This window comes from Silurus aristotelis (genome assembly GCF_946808225.1).
Source record: "Silurus aristotelis genome assembly, chromosome: 6".
In the NCBI taxonomy this organism is placed as follows: Eukaryota; Metazoa; Chordata; class Actinopteri; order Siluriformes; family Siluridae; genus Silurus; species Silurus aristotelis.
Window position 1 is genome coordinate 23,075,730 of NC_139579.1, and position 14,433 is coordinate 23,090,162.

The 14,433-nt window shown below is 34.7% G+C and overlaps 1 protein-coding gene across 1 annotated transcript in view; it reads right to left on the bottom strand.

Annotated features, from left to right (window-relative positions):
- Window positions 1-623: 623 nt before the first annotated feature.
- The window catches only part of LOC310727270 (otoferlin), a 53,594-nt gene continuing 39,784 nt past the window's right edge, over window positions 624-14,433 (bottom strand). Inside the window, exons 12-46 of the mRNA XM_083543530.1 lie at window positions 14,223-14,382; window positions 13,950-14,136; window positions 13,674-13,860; window positions 13,357-13,580; window positions 12,847-12,955; window positions 12,570-12,747; window positions 12,370-12,490; window positions 12,188-12,288; window positions 11,861-11,951; window positions 11,647-11,763; window positions 11,391-11,543; window positions 11,079-11,268; window positions 10,861-10,985; window positions 10,625-10,759; window positions 10,383-10,544; window positions 10,176-10,295; window positions 9,916-10,077; window positions 9,439-9,601; window positions 9,081-9,151; window positions 8,941-8,970; window positions 8,559-8,690; window positions 8,359-8,428; window positions 7,861-7,985; window positions 7,589-7,723; window positions 7,352-7,483; window positions 7,151-7,278; window positions 6,827-6,997; window positions 6,523-6,683; window positions 5,495-5,637; window positions 5,225-5,313; window positions 5,012-5,110; window positions 4,677-4,918; window positions 4,372-4,550; window positions 4,181-4,281; window positions 624-1,014 (exon numbers count right to left, since the gene is read on the bottom strand). Of these exons, the coding sequence (XP_083399656.1) occupies window positions 834-1,014; window positions 4,181-4,281; window positions 4,372-4,550; window positions 4,677-4,918; window positions 5,012-5,110; window positions 5,225-5,313; window positions 5,495-5,637; window positions 6,523-6,683; window positions 6,827-6,997; window positions 7,151-7,278; window positions 7,352-7,483; window positions 7,589-7,723; window positions 7,861-7,985; window positions 8,359-8,428; window positions 8,559-8,690; window positions 8,941-8,970; window positions 9,081-9,151; window positions 9,439-9,601; window positions 9,916-10,077; window positions 10,176-10,295; window positions 10,383-10,544; window positions 10,625-10,759; window positions 10,861-10,985; window positions 11,079-11,268; window positions 11,391-11,543; window positions 11,647-11,763; window positions 11,861-11,951; window positions 12,188-12,288; window positions 12,370-12,490; window positions 12,570-12,747; window positions 12,847-12,955; window positions 13,357-13,580; window positions 13,674-13,860; window positions 13,950-14,136; window positions 14,223-14,382 (4,874 nt within the window). The 3' untranslated portion in view covers window positions 624-833. The remainder of the gene's footprint in view (window positions 1,015-4,180; window positions 4,282-4,371; window positions 4,551-4,676; window positions 4,919-5,011; window positions 5,111-5,224; window positions 5,314-5,494; window positions 5,638-6,522; window positions 6,684-6,826; window positions 6,998-7,150; window positions 7,279-7,351; window positions 7,484-7,588; window positions 7,724-7,860; window positions 7,986-8,358; window positions 8,429-8,558; window positions 8,691-8,940; window positions 8,971-9,080; window positions 9,152-9,438; window positions 9,602-9,915; window positions 10,078-10,175; window positions 10,296-10,382; window positions 10,545-10,624; window positions 10,760-10,860; window positions 10,986-11,078; window positions 11,269-11,390; window positions 11,544-11,646; window positions 11,764-11,860; window positions 11,952-12,187; window positions 12,289-12,369; window positions 12,491-12,569; window positions 12,748-12,846; window positions 12,956-13,356; window positions 13,581-13,673; window positions 13,861-13,949; window positions 14,137-14,222; window positions 14,383-14,433) is intronic.

The following is a 14,433-nucleotide window of genomic DNA, read 5'->3' on the forward strand; positions in this document are numbered from 1 at the left end:
CAATAATTACTAGCAATTGATATGAGCCAAAAAAGTTTGGGCACCATCACAGGAAGCTAACACTTGAGGTCCTTGTGGAAAAATAGACAACTTTTCAGTAAGGGTCACCCACCATCAGTTTAATAATGACATATGAATTTTAAACATATACTGTTTTTACTTCAGTAAATGGATATGTTTATCAGTAATGGAAACAGGCACGCAATAAAAACGTGATCAGTACTAGGATTTGTTGAAGTATAAAGTCATGACTACAGCCATAGATAGGGGCAAATGGTACAAAAGTTTAAGAAAGGACATGAAAGGATACGGATCTATATCCATAGATTATGGTTGTGACTTTAAAGTTAAATGCTGCAAATGTTAAAGAATGCCAAACTCACACAAATGACCACAGACCACCACTATTTAAATAGTGTAAAAATATAATATAATAAAGCAGGCTTAGTGGTTTGTAAAAATGAAAATCTTAGGTACAAACTGTATTTTGATCCATTTAATTTTGTTACATCACAATTTACAGACGTTACATCACAATTTACAGAATTCTGTTTAAAATAACTCAGAAGACAAACTAAATAAACACAAGTCAACCCCAAATAAGATTAGGCAAGTCTCTTCTATTCTATTGTTTTTTATTGTCAAACTTTAAAACCTTCAGAAAACACAACACATGCAGCACTGACTGCAACATATATGATATATATTTATTTAATTTATTTTTTATTATAATTATTTTCCTTCCTAAAATGACACAATATACTTAATTTCAGCACAGCATTTCACTAGACACATTTTAGACATAAAAAGACAAAGCAGGTTATCCTCCTTACTTAGACTCCAAGAAGTTTCTTGGCCATGTAACCAGGCATACTGTAGAGGAAGAGAGCCACGATGGCGAGCAGGAGCAGAGCCAAGACGATTTTGATCACAAGCCACTTGTACTGATTGCAGATAAAATAGCGGATTGCTTTTAGTGGAGTAAGGAACCACAGGAATGTAATGTCTGGACGGCTGTTGAGACAAAAGAGAAACTTAAGCTTTAAGTTTCTAACAAATTTTGAGGATATCAAAGAGGACAATTATGAAACATTGTGAGAAGTGTATCTATTTTATTCAGTTCCATTCTCAAAAAGAGTTTTTATTATGCTAGTTCTTTAAAAAAACATTAAAAACCAAGCTGTATTTATGACTCAAACAACAGATTGATGAATGACAAGCCAGCCAGTTTCTCTTTATTAACTATAGTTTATAATTTATACTTAGTTTGCACTTAGGTATACAGACTGCAGATACAGTCTCTTCTAGTATACAGTCATTAGTGTGCAATTATATTTAGCAATACACTCTTGCTTTTGCCCTCATAATACACAGTTAAATTCATTCATTAAGATTTTCCATTGGGACGAATAAAGTATCTGTCTATTTAGCAGAATAGCTGAACTGTTTTCTTCAAAAATCTATTAGAACAGTAATATTGAGACTTACTTGCAGAAGTACTGCAGTATGTTGGCCTTTTTGTAGTATAAGTAAGTAATGTTTTTGACACCATAGCTGATGTCCAGTAGCTACAATATTTTGACTTTATTTAAGAAATGAATACACAGTCCCATTTTTAGTTTGCAAATGAAGTTAAACATTAGGGGTTGTGCACTGTTGTGATATGTGTCTTGTTTACTGTGTTCCATTTGCACTTTCTAACATCACTTTACTTTGTAGTGCATGTACTTTGAAGCTCATGAAAAAAAAAAAAAAAAAATCTGCAGATATTGTAATTATTAAAACCTGGTTCATTCTCAGATTACAGTAGGGACTGCTATACAGTAAGTATTTCTTCTTAAAGACAAATATTCACTGTTTGAAAAATGGTCCAGAAACACGTACATTGGAAGAGTTTATTTATTTATGTTGGTCAAACAAAGCACAGATGCATTACCTTACACTGAGGAAATGTAATTTAAATATATACATCCAAGATGGAGTGCTAATGCGGGTCATTATAAAGCTTTATGTAACATCAACTCAAGTGTTGCAAATTAGTGATTGCTAAGAAACTTTTTACTATTTTTCCAAATACAGTTTGCAGTTTTACTGATGGCCTGATGTCTTCTGTTTCTAACAAATTAACAAATCATCTTCTTTTTTTGAAGTCTGGCCTATAATGCAAATCTATGTTTCCTTACAGTGGAAATTTTACACAAATGTCCTCCCACATTCCCTTTAAGCCATGCACAATTTTAAGAATTATTTAATCTTTCATGCTGTTTATATTATTATGTAAATGAAATCTCTTGCACCCAATTTCTATTGATTAGGCATCTCGTATTAGGCATTAAAACACTTTAAATTATATTGAAGTTTCAAAATGGAACGCTCATCTAAATATGAATTAAAAGAGTATGTGCCTTAACAGGATAGATTTTTATTCTTAATGATATAGAGGAGACTGAGCAGTTGAATCCCTCCTTTTAAAGTTCTTCATTTGAGTTGCTTTTAGATTTTCCTTAGAATCATCATGTTTTAAATCACAAAGTCACTGCATATATCTGCCAAAACATTGCCAAACATTACTAGACATTGCACTTAGGATTTTTGTCATGGGGACACCATTTCTTAAAAACACACACACACATATATAAAAGTATTTAACAATTTCCCCTTATTAGCAAAACCTATGCCAAAACAAAAGATTTTTTAATGCAAATAATGTATATTAATAAATGATTAGTTTTGTTACTGTTATTGAAACATGGAGTATGGTTTTGATCAAACAATTTGCAAACATTTTCTTATTTTAAATAGTACTGCTTAAAAAGACTGAAGTTACTGCATCTAGGATGATGCCGCTGCAAAATAAGTTGTAATGGATAATAGAAGTGCCATTTAAGCACCCAGTAGCTTTTTCACCATATAGCCAGGCATGCTGTAAATGAATAAGCCCAGCATTGCTAACAACAGCAAAGCCACCACTATTTTGATGATCAGCCATTTGTAGTTGTTGCAGACCAGATATCGGATTGCTTTGAGTGGACTGATGAACCACAGGAACGTTGTGTCAGGGCGACTGTTGGACAAAAAAAGATTATTCAGCAAATATCCACAACGGATTTTAAACATTTTTAAGAAACCACACACAATAAAAAATACATTGTTTAAGTAAAATGTGGCAGTATATGACATCTGCTATTTAGGATCGTATATCCTATTTGGTTTGGTGTTTTTTTAATATACATGAATACTTGTTAACATTTAATTTAGCTTGTATTTGACAGCAAGTTTTGAAAAAAAAACTTATCTGCATGTATATAAAACCCAACAGCATGAATATCTACTGTAAAGCATTAATGCAGATACTGTCAAATGAGTAATTAAAGCTAGCAATTTCAGTAATAGTATACAAATATAAAATATATTTTTGACATTTTATGTGGGAGATAAAATCAGCAAAATGTAAATTTTCATTCTATGGGTATAGTTACACTATAACCATTATTCTTGGAGCACTACTTACCATATAATGAACGTCGGTACAAATCCAGACTTTGGATGCAGAAATGTGAATTTCATAAGTGTCTCCGAAGTAGCTTGTATCCTTTCCCTCGTTTAAAGGATTACATTTTCTAATTTTATATCTATACATGTCTACCTTGATTTTTTAGCATGATTTTCTACTTACACCATATTAAAATCTTTAAGGGGATTTTCCTTCTGTGTCTGTGAACATTAGTGTCCATTCATTTAGAGGACATATTAAATCACAAATGTTTATTATCAAAATCCTCACAGCCTACTATTGTCTCCTACAATTCAGCAGCTGATCTTAAAGAAGAAATACTTCTGTCTGGAGTTATTATGCTGCATAAAGCTTTATATACTTTGTTAAACCTAAGAAGAAGTCTGTTACTTTACAATTTACTGTTGTCATTTTTTCATACTTTTACATTTGTTATTGTATTTTATCTGCTACAACGCCTAATTGTTTTGTGTTATTCTATTTCCCAGAAAGGTAACACAGCAGCACACAAAATCCTATTTACTGGTTTTATACTTCTTATAAAAGTCTAAACCATTAGTACACATCAAATAATTTATGCTTGAAAATGCTCTCTATTAATATTAGTTGTTGTACTGCTCTATTATTTAGACACATTTCTTTTTTTGCCGTTTTGACAGCTCTTACTTGGGCTTCTCTAGAGGCTCTGGCTCATTCCTTCCTTCTCCAACAGGACTTTTTTCTGCTTCTTCACCTGTCAAAAGGTGAAGCTCTGCCTCTACTTTCCCCTATAAGAGGGATACAATCGCATTAATAAACTGGTTATGAGGAGAAACATTGAGTATATGATGTATATTAATTGTATTGTCTTCATGTACCGTAATTTCCATCTCATCATTTTCATCTCTGGCTATAAATGGCCACCAGCCCTTGATTCTTTTCTGCTTGAAAATGTTGACCATTGGCATGTCTTGTTCGTTAAGAACCATGTCGAGGGTGCACTGTTTTGCAGTTTTTGCACCACGAGGAAATCTGTTCAGGTCTAGTTCAATTGCACCTGAATGGGAAATAAAGTACTCATGTAAACACATTACAATCATTTACTGGTGATAAAAATCCTTTGTCTTAAAAATTTGCCTATATTAGTCAGAATTAGATTTTGCAAAACAACTGAGAATCTCACCCAGGAAGTCATCAGCAGAGAAATGATCTGCATCCCAAACTTGCAGATTGAGACGGGCAGGGATCTTGTATTCGGTCTCGTCCCAGGAGAACATGGATTCCTTCTTTGATATGACAATTTTCTCTTCAGCCATTAAATAGTCAAAGGGGTAAATGAAGCGCCAGTTGAAGTTCCCTTCCCCTGTTAGGGAGTGGTAATGGACATCTGTGTCTTGCTTATCTTCTTGTTGACCTTTAAGCCATCTGTGAAACATAAAAGTTGAACTCCACATGAACATGACCGGCAAAAACGATCATGTTAAATGTTGATCATAATTAACAAAAAAAGCATATTACCCTCTAACAAAAATATCACTGGACTTTTCTCCTGTGAATATGTCATCATCTTCCAGGACAACCTCATCTGTATTCCAAACGATTACCCTGAGTTCAAACCTTTTAACAAGAAAATTACAATGAAAAGTCTTGATCATGTATTAGCTGACATTCCATTATAATTTTAAATGTGGATTATAAAAGCCAAAATGAGTCTTTATGTAAGGACCCTACTTCTTTGGTTTGCGTGGTGAAATATCGATAGCAGGTCCAGGTGCAGGCTGGTCTTTTGGGAACATATCCACCCACATTTCAATTCTCCCCTACACAAAATAATATTTCAAATAGAATGGTAGAGAAAGACTTAATGCTTCTTTATGTTAAGTATACATTTATATCAAACAAGTGTTAAGATTTTGATGCCATTCCTTTTCAGAACTATTCCTCTAGTTTAGTTACAGATTTTTCAGCCATTGAGTTTGATTTTTAACATCGACCACTGACCTGCTCAATCCCAGGTTTATCAGGGTTAAGTAGAGGTCTTGTTTCTACATGCTCTGGGATAAGTTTGCAGCCCACTCGTGGTATGTCCTCCCAGTGATTGAGAACTGCTAGAGCAAGGTGCTCATCTGTCTGTTTTTTGAGCCCTGTCAGAAATCATCCTCATTATGCACGAGTAGATTCAGCATTTCACAATACATTGCTACTGAATGCAGAATAATTGAAATGTCTAGATTTTCTGATATAAGACCCCAAATTATATTAATAATTTTAAATTAATTTAATAACTGTTATTAAATGTTAATACTTGGATAGCATATAACACAATGTAAATAAAACATCACTACATCACTTTTTGTGTCATTCTATTTTTGCCATTGTGTCCATATTAAGCTAGACCTCAAGCACCGCCTCCTGAGATGGGGACACCCAGGATTCCAGGTTGAAGTTAATTGGTTTCATTTAACTTTTTAATCTTACCGGTAAAGAAAGATATATGATAGGGCCATTTCTTTCAATTTACAGGTGGATATGTGTGTGATGGGAAAAAACAGAATGCTAAGGAAGCCATACAGAACAGTTCAAAGTTAACTCATATAATAATGAGGAAACCCAAATTAAACAAAAGCCACAGAGTTCTAAATAGACTTTATGGACTAAGAAAGTATTACAAAATGGTGAACTGTGAACAGGATACCAGTACCTTCAATCATAGGCACAATAAGTGGAAAAAAGGGAAAGATGGCTGCTTAAGGGTGATGTTTAAACCAGATACTATGCCATATATCAATTTCTTACAGTTTACTCTAGTTTAGAGAAATCATGTAAATGTCTCAGCACATCATGTCATGTTCACTCAAAGTCAGGTATCCAGATGATATTCACCAACCTTATTATTATTTTTAAGTGTTAAAATACAAAATAATTAAAAAACAAAAATATATTTGAATATAAGAAATATACCACTTTGGAGTAAAAGTGTTATTTTCCATTATTATCGATTGCATTATTTAGTAAAAACAGGTGCATACCATTTTCATCTTCAATTTCAGTTGGGCCTGTATAAACTCTGTTTGCCACCTTCACTCTTCCTCCAGGGCCATACTGGGGTGCATCTAATTTGCCATCCTTGCAAAGTTTAGCTAGGATGTGTGTTGGCTTCAGTGGATCTCTCCAAACATTGTAACCATGGCTGCAAAAACACAAATGGAAAAAAATGTCTAACTAAAAAGTTTTGTTAGATATTTGACTAAATGCTATTCTTGTAATATGTACAAGTTTAAACTAGACTGTAAATGTATTTGTAAATATATTTATTGGCAGAAAAACACATACATTGCATAGCTTGTACTAATACCACATGTGGCCCTGTGTTTGCTGTAATAGCGATTCTCCAAATCAAGTTTTGTCTCCCCAATCAAGTCATCAGTGCCAACCAAATCCCAGTCATAGATGGACACAGTGAGGGTGGAGTCCATAGGGAATGTAGCTTCAATGTCAAATGATCTAAAAGGATTAGGCAAAAAATGGTAGAGGTAACAGTATAATTCCAAGCATTTTTTTTATCTAGCCACATACACAATCTCATATTTAAATTAATTTTTTCATTAACTATTTAGTTAGTATTCTCTACGAACATTAACTTTCATATAAACGTACTTTCCAAAGACAGGATTAAGTTGTTTAGAGATGTAGTTTTCTTTGTCTTTGATCTCCGATTTTCCCAGCTTAATTGCAATGTATGGATCTGCTTTCCCATTTATATCTGCAGGGTGCAGATCTGTAGCCTGTGACAAAGTTAGTTTAGTTAAAATTGTCACACATACATAAAACATTGTGTATATACTTGTCTGTACATACCCTTATGACATAGACTCGAACTAAAACATTGACTGGATCATTGTGTGGAATGTTCTGGAAAGTGCCTATGTTAGGATCAATACCCATTTCTCTATACAGCTCATCTGACACTTTGTACATACACAAGGATCCCTGCAAAACACAACAAAACACAACAGAATTAACACCTGACATTTAAATGTATTAAGCAGTAAATCAGCAAAGACTATTTACAATCATTTGTTTGATGAGGCTTACTTTAAATTTGCCAACAAGTCTGTCCTCATCCATTGCATTTTCGTCATCATCACCACTCTTTCCTCGATAAAGATTAAAGGTGTGGAGCCAATCTTCAAAGTAATCAAATTCATTGTCTAGCTCTCTGTTGTATACCTGTTGGAAATGATAAAACAAATATATCTCTACTCCACTGATATATTTAGTGATAACTGAAAAATGGTAACAACACAAAAACAATAAACAAAACAAACACAAAAAACAAAACTCTAAAAGCTAAAAGCAGCATTTACCTTCAGTTCTTCAATTTTAGGCTTTTTCCTGTCAGTTACACCTTCCCCTGGAGCAGCTTTATTCTTATCCTTTGCTTTCCCTTTTTTTTTCTTGTTTCCTTTCACATTAGAGTCAGATTTAATATCTGTTCACAGGGGAGAAAGAGAGAGGAGGCCAGAGGATGCACACACTTCTTAATACAAATTTCCATACTATTAATTTCCTCAACCAAATTTAGCTAGACATAAATATTTATTAGCCTGTACATGATCAAACAAATTGCAAATGTCTGACTGCAAGAGGCTATATTTGAAATATTGTACTTAACCTTTTTTATGTATTAAAAACATTTACTGACATTTCTTGTAATACTGATAAAACTAGACATCTACAATGGGTCACACAAATTTTATATTAGAGTTTATAACATTCCCCCCTCACTCTGTAGTTTTTAACAGAGCTGAATAGATTTTTATATTTGCTATCTTGCTTGAGGCATACAGTATTACTGTCTTTACCTGCTCCATCTGCATCCATTTCTTCTCTTTCCTCTGTCTCTGCCTTTTCAGCCTCTTGTGCTTTTAGGATCTACATGGTAAGAAAGATGTGACTTATATAAACCCTAAAACTATACATTAATATTAATTATATTTCTAAAAGCACTAGCTGGATCGTAAAGTTAAAATTCTATAATAATAGTTTAATATTTGTCTCCTACCTCCATAAGTGTTTCGATTGATACAAAGTATTTGGACCACCAATCCAGCATGCTCTCATCTAGTGGTTCTTCCTCAATTTCTTCCCCTTTCTTCCTCTTCTTCTTTCCTTTTCCATCCTTGTCATCATCAGGCTTTGATTAAGAGGAGACCATGCTGAAAACTTTACGATATGCTTGGCCATTTTACTTAAGCAACTTATTGTAACCATTAGAGAAGAAGGAAACTAACAATTTAATTCTTATGAGGTCCAAAATATTATTGGGTATATATATATGGATTGACATTGGGCATATTTGACTCAAATTGTTTCGGGGACTTTTTAGTGTCTGGATATGTGCAGAACAATATGGAAAGGCATACTGAATACCATATCGTACTTACCATATCAACCTTAACAACCGCATCGGAACCCTGTAGAGGCAAAACAAACACGGTTTGAATTTTTTTTGCAAAAAGACTGCTTTTAGAAAAAGGTACGTTTGGGAAATATTAAAGCAGAAGTGTCATTTCTTAGTACATACTGAATCAAGTTTGACCATTGTCTCCATCTTTTTCACAGCAGGTTCAGGTTCAGTATGGATCACAATTTCTTCTGTAGAACAAATACAGAATGCCAGAGTATTTTTTATTTTTTTTTTTTGCTTTGACCTATGGAGGACTTTCAAGCACTTTGTCATACTCTGTGAAAAGAATGCTAAATGTTCAACTTTGACAGTCATTTCCCTGTATCAAGGTGGAAAGCATTTTTATACCAGCTTTCGTTTGAATAGATTGAGATTTAATGTCCCAGGGAAACATCATGATCTAGATTGTAGTGCACTCCGTTTTAGTCAAGGATAGGATATATAACTTTTATTCTAAGATTGATTGTCAACCCACCCATTGCAGACCAATTGTTGACACTCTTGTCCGGCGATCTGTAGATGAATTTTCGCAGTGATGTGACTGCATGGGAGCCAACCAGTGTATAACGGCCAAAAGCTCTGCAGTCCACTACTCGAATATTCAGAGGAGGATGAAGAAGCTCATTTTCTGGCAGGTCCTAGTAAATCATAATATTGATATTTTTCTGGTTGTAATATTGAAAGTTATTTTCTGATTTAGAATAATGCACAGAGCAGACTTCTCAACTCTAGTGCTGGAGACATTGCCCTGAACAAGTTTTACCTCCAACACATTTGATCCAACGTACAGAAGACTAATGGGTTGGATCAGGTGCGTTGAGAATAGGGAATAATAAACTTTTTTTTAGAGCGCTGTGCCCCAGGACTAAACTATCCATATCATATAAGCAAGCCATGTTAAAATAACACCTGTATGTACAGTTTTGGAATTCACATGCCATCTGAAACCTACCACTTCAAACCATTTGACCAGTGTGCTAAAATTGGGATTTTTGTTGAAGTTAGGAATGAGAGCTGACTGTATTCCCTTTCCAGCACATTCTATATCCACACGTGGTCTATCAACTTGGGAAAGGTTCACTCGCTTTAGGTCCCTCAGGCCCCAGAATAAAACCTATAGACATATGAAGTTATTGCATTAGTGTTTTATACAATAAAATGTGCTGTATATTTTGCACCTTTTATGCTTGCATGTTGAATAGAGCTTTTTACCTCAATGCGGTATTTGCTCAGGACTGGCCTAATGCCGATGGGAACAGGCAGAATTGGACCACGGTCCATATCTGTCGGTCCATCTATGGGAGGAAGGTCAGCCTTTCCACCTGGTCCGATCTAAAATATTTATTGGAAATAAATATTGGTTTACCTACCTTCAGTTGCAATACACTTTTAAAAGATATATAGCAATAGCCTTATCACCTGCAGTAATTCAAAAGCTGCAAGCATTTCACCAGCAGTGCAGTTTCCACGGTAGACTTGGTAGTACTCTAGCTGAGGCGGAAACCGTGGTGGCCCATAATGCTCATCTGACATCTTGGTTATTGGCTTTGCAAATGTCCTTCCCATAAAATCAGCTTTTCCCTACAAGTAGATAAAAAGGTACACTGTCAACCCTAACTTTTTACCAGGTTACCAGAATGTTATAACATTCATATGCTTACCATACTGTCTTGATCGTAGATCTCAATGACAATAATCGGAGGGTCATCCCTCAACTCACCAGCCTCACCATATAATTCAACATTGTCAAATACTAGAAGTTGGTCCCACGTGGGGCAGAGAGTTTCATTCACAATCTAAGATTAGTGAAATCACATGATTTTATTTGCATTGGATGAATAGATACATTTTTAAAGTTGTAGGTAAAAATTATTTACAGAATAAATTATGCTATTACCTCTGTGACTTGGCTGTGTGTGGAAAAAAAAACTCTGGCAAAGGGGTCTGAAAGACCTGTGCTGTCTGCAGCAAACAGGCTTCTTGCCTGGTACATGTGTACTCTCAGCTGAAAGACTTGCTTCACTGTATGAAGCAATTTCAGTTAGTTAGATTATAGACACAATTACATCTTATTTAAGTTTTATTTCTGTTTTTAGCCAATTAAAGATTGTTTACTCGTGTAGATCAAGCTGATTGGTGGTGATGACTGCATTCCTGCTCCTTTAATGGCCTTGTTCTCCTCAAATCCATTTGGTAGCCCATTCAGGAAATCTTTGCGCTGCTTGCTTAAACCCAGCCACAGGTATATTTCAGTTTTGGCTTGCACAGTCCAGCCTGCTGGTCCAAAACTCTTTTTACCTGGGAGCTAAAAAAATCAATAGAGAAATATTCACAATAATTATATAAAAATTATTGTCGAAAGGGTGATGAAAAAGGATTATTTTTAGTATACATTAGAAATTAGTTCTTTACTAAACTGCATCCCACCTTGAAGAAAACAGTCTTGACTTTTGAACAGTCTTTCCCAATCTCCTCCTCAACAGTAGAGAAAAGAATGTCTTTGGAGGGCACTCTAGCATATGCAATGCGTTTTCCATTGCTAACCATCCATATGTAAACATCTGGAACACTGTGTTGAGGCTGCAGTAAAAAAAAAGATTTTTCACATTGTATTATTTTCCACTTTTAGACTACTATATAGGCAAATACTCATCAACAATTAATGGTACTTTGTCAATAATACCTCATCAGACAAAAATCTCAGTTTCTGAAGGAAGTTTTGTGTCAATTTCACTTTGTCCTTGACATTTTTCTTTTTCACCTGTGTTCGCATCGTCTTTGCTTGTTGGCCCATAGTTTCCTATAGACATTATTATAATTGTTTTTAATTCACAACAAAAAATAAATATTAACCATATTCGAAGCTTATGAATTTTTGGATGCTTTGAGTACCGTACCAGCTCCCACATGCATACTTTCAGCCTTTCTCGATCCAACTTTGTGATGCCTGACTGAGTTTGGTCCTTATTTGCCAGTGTTAGAAAGTTGCTAAAAGACAAATTAGTTTAGTTCTAGAATGTATAGAATAACACCATGTAATAAAGAGAAAATTATTTGATGCACTATGTTTTGTTAAAACAGTTCTGCCAAATAGTCTAGTCCTTGTAGTTAACTGGCACAATCAATTTGCTCTTTGTGGTTGAAAATTCCCAAATTCTTCCTGGCATCCAGGACAAGATTTGGGGAGCCTGGTCCTAGACTGTATAGGTAAAAACATTTCAAACCTGCAGCCATTGCTTAGTTCTTCTAGAACTCCTCTGAGTCTACGCTCAGGAAAAGCTTTCTCCGTTTTAATAATCTCCTGAACATCATTCAGTCCTTCTTCCTTTTAAGTTGAAAATAAAAGGTATGAGAAATAGTTTTAGACATCTAGTCAACTTTTTCAAATGTCAAATAAATAACCTACCAGCTTATCTGCAATGTTTTCTATTATGTTGGCATTGTATAGTCTTCTTCGCTGGTCTTGCCACCAGCTCTTAATATAAATACAAGGCTTTCTCTCAAAATATGGAAGGTGAAAGTAGTTCCTGTGGAATGAACAGAAATTGACCATCAGTGACTATGTATGATGGACATGTCTTTACTTTCATGCAAATATTCACATACCTGTCAGTGATGACTGGTTTCATTGGTGGAGTGGTCGACACTGATTCCAGTCCTCCATCATGGTCCACCTCTTCATCACTGGAACCTTGGATGAGTCCAGATTCTTCATCACCATCTCCTTTCTTAGACTTCTTTGTTCTTGGTTTAGTAGGGATATCAACATCACTTCCATAATTCCCTTGTAACCAGTAGAAAATTTATTAACCATGGGCTATTGTTTTTTTATTTTTATTTTGGGATAAATATAGGAGGGTAAATCTTTTTTTGTTCCGATTACCTATTGTAACTTCAAAGTTGATGGGTTTGTCACCAATCTTTCTGTCAATCATCGTTGCTTCTAGAAATGCTCCAAACAAGAAAAATTCCTCGATTTTTCCAGTGGCATTCTAAAGTTATTGACACAAAGTCAAAACACATAAAAATTCTGGTGACTGTGAACTTCCCATTGTATTTCAAAATTTTAACTGAGCATATATAATCAAAGTTTGTACATAAATAGATACAGTTTGGATACACTATTTATACAATTATGAAGATATATACAGTTATAACTTTGTTCAAATGGGTACCATTAACATTTTTATTTTTATTTATATTATTATTGTTGTAATAAAATAATTAAATGAAATATATATTAAAATGTTGACTTGAGCAAAGTGTCTCGATCCTGCTAAGCTTGTCTCAGTAACAAAAAATATAAAAAAAATCTGGGATATTAGTTAAAAAGAATATCAATATTTCACAACAATTTCCTAGTAAACACTTATCCTATGTTTGGATCCTTCACCTCTGAAATGTTGGGCACGCCTTCCACTTGAACCTCAGGAGAGCTCATTATCTCTGGAGAGGAGGTGTCCAGAATCTCCACAGCCAGACTGATTAGCAGATGGGCCCGAAATGAAACACCCTCTCCCACTCCTTCATTCAGGTCCTGATACTCATCCATGAGGGTGTAGCTTCGTGTTGAACCATACATGTTCACCCAGGCCGGCCCCAAAGTTGGGAGAAAGCCTGGTAAGAAATCAAAGGATGATTTATTTAAATTTAAATATGATTATAAATAGAATACAATATTAAAATGTAGCAACAAAATATGACATTCACCTTTATCTCCATCATTTGAGACCTTTCGTAGGTCAATGAAATGTGTTCCAAGAGCCACATCATTCACTTTGTCTGCATCACGGATTTGAAGCTTCATACGTTTACACAGTGGTGGAAATTGTTCAGTGAAAATAATCTGCTCATTCCAGATTGGTTCATAGCAACTTTTCTGGACAGAGGTTTTTCCCTATACATCACAAGAAATAGACCATGTTTAAAATGACATACTAAAGTGTGAGTGTAGACATATTGTTAACCAGATAAAAAAAATCTCACCTTCTGACCAGCAAAGTGCACCTGAACGTATGGGTCCAGCAGGTCTTTATTCTCACCAATAAATGCCTTTTTAACGTTGGCCATAATGCTGGTATTCATCTTAGGCAAGCCTTCAGCTCGGTAGATTTTTACATAGAATCTAGCCCATTGACGGTCAGCTGGAACACCTTCTGGCAACAAAAGGTTCCTACAAAAAAGAATAAGACAAATTCAATATAATTTTGTTTTTCACTAAGTAAGGAGATTTTTCAATGTAGTAGATTTTCCTTTTACCCCTCAATGTCATCCTCGTCAGTTTCATTGGACTTGTGTGGAGTTTTGATGTTGTCACCTTTTGTAACCACAGCAATGTCACATTTTACATAGCCTTTACATCCTGCAGTGATGTCATCAGGATCACATAATATGGCCCATTTGTGATAGAACTGGTGGTCTGTAGAGGAGGTACACTGTAATAAATGTCCTTTCACTATGAAATAAATAC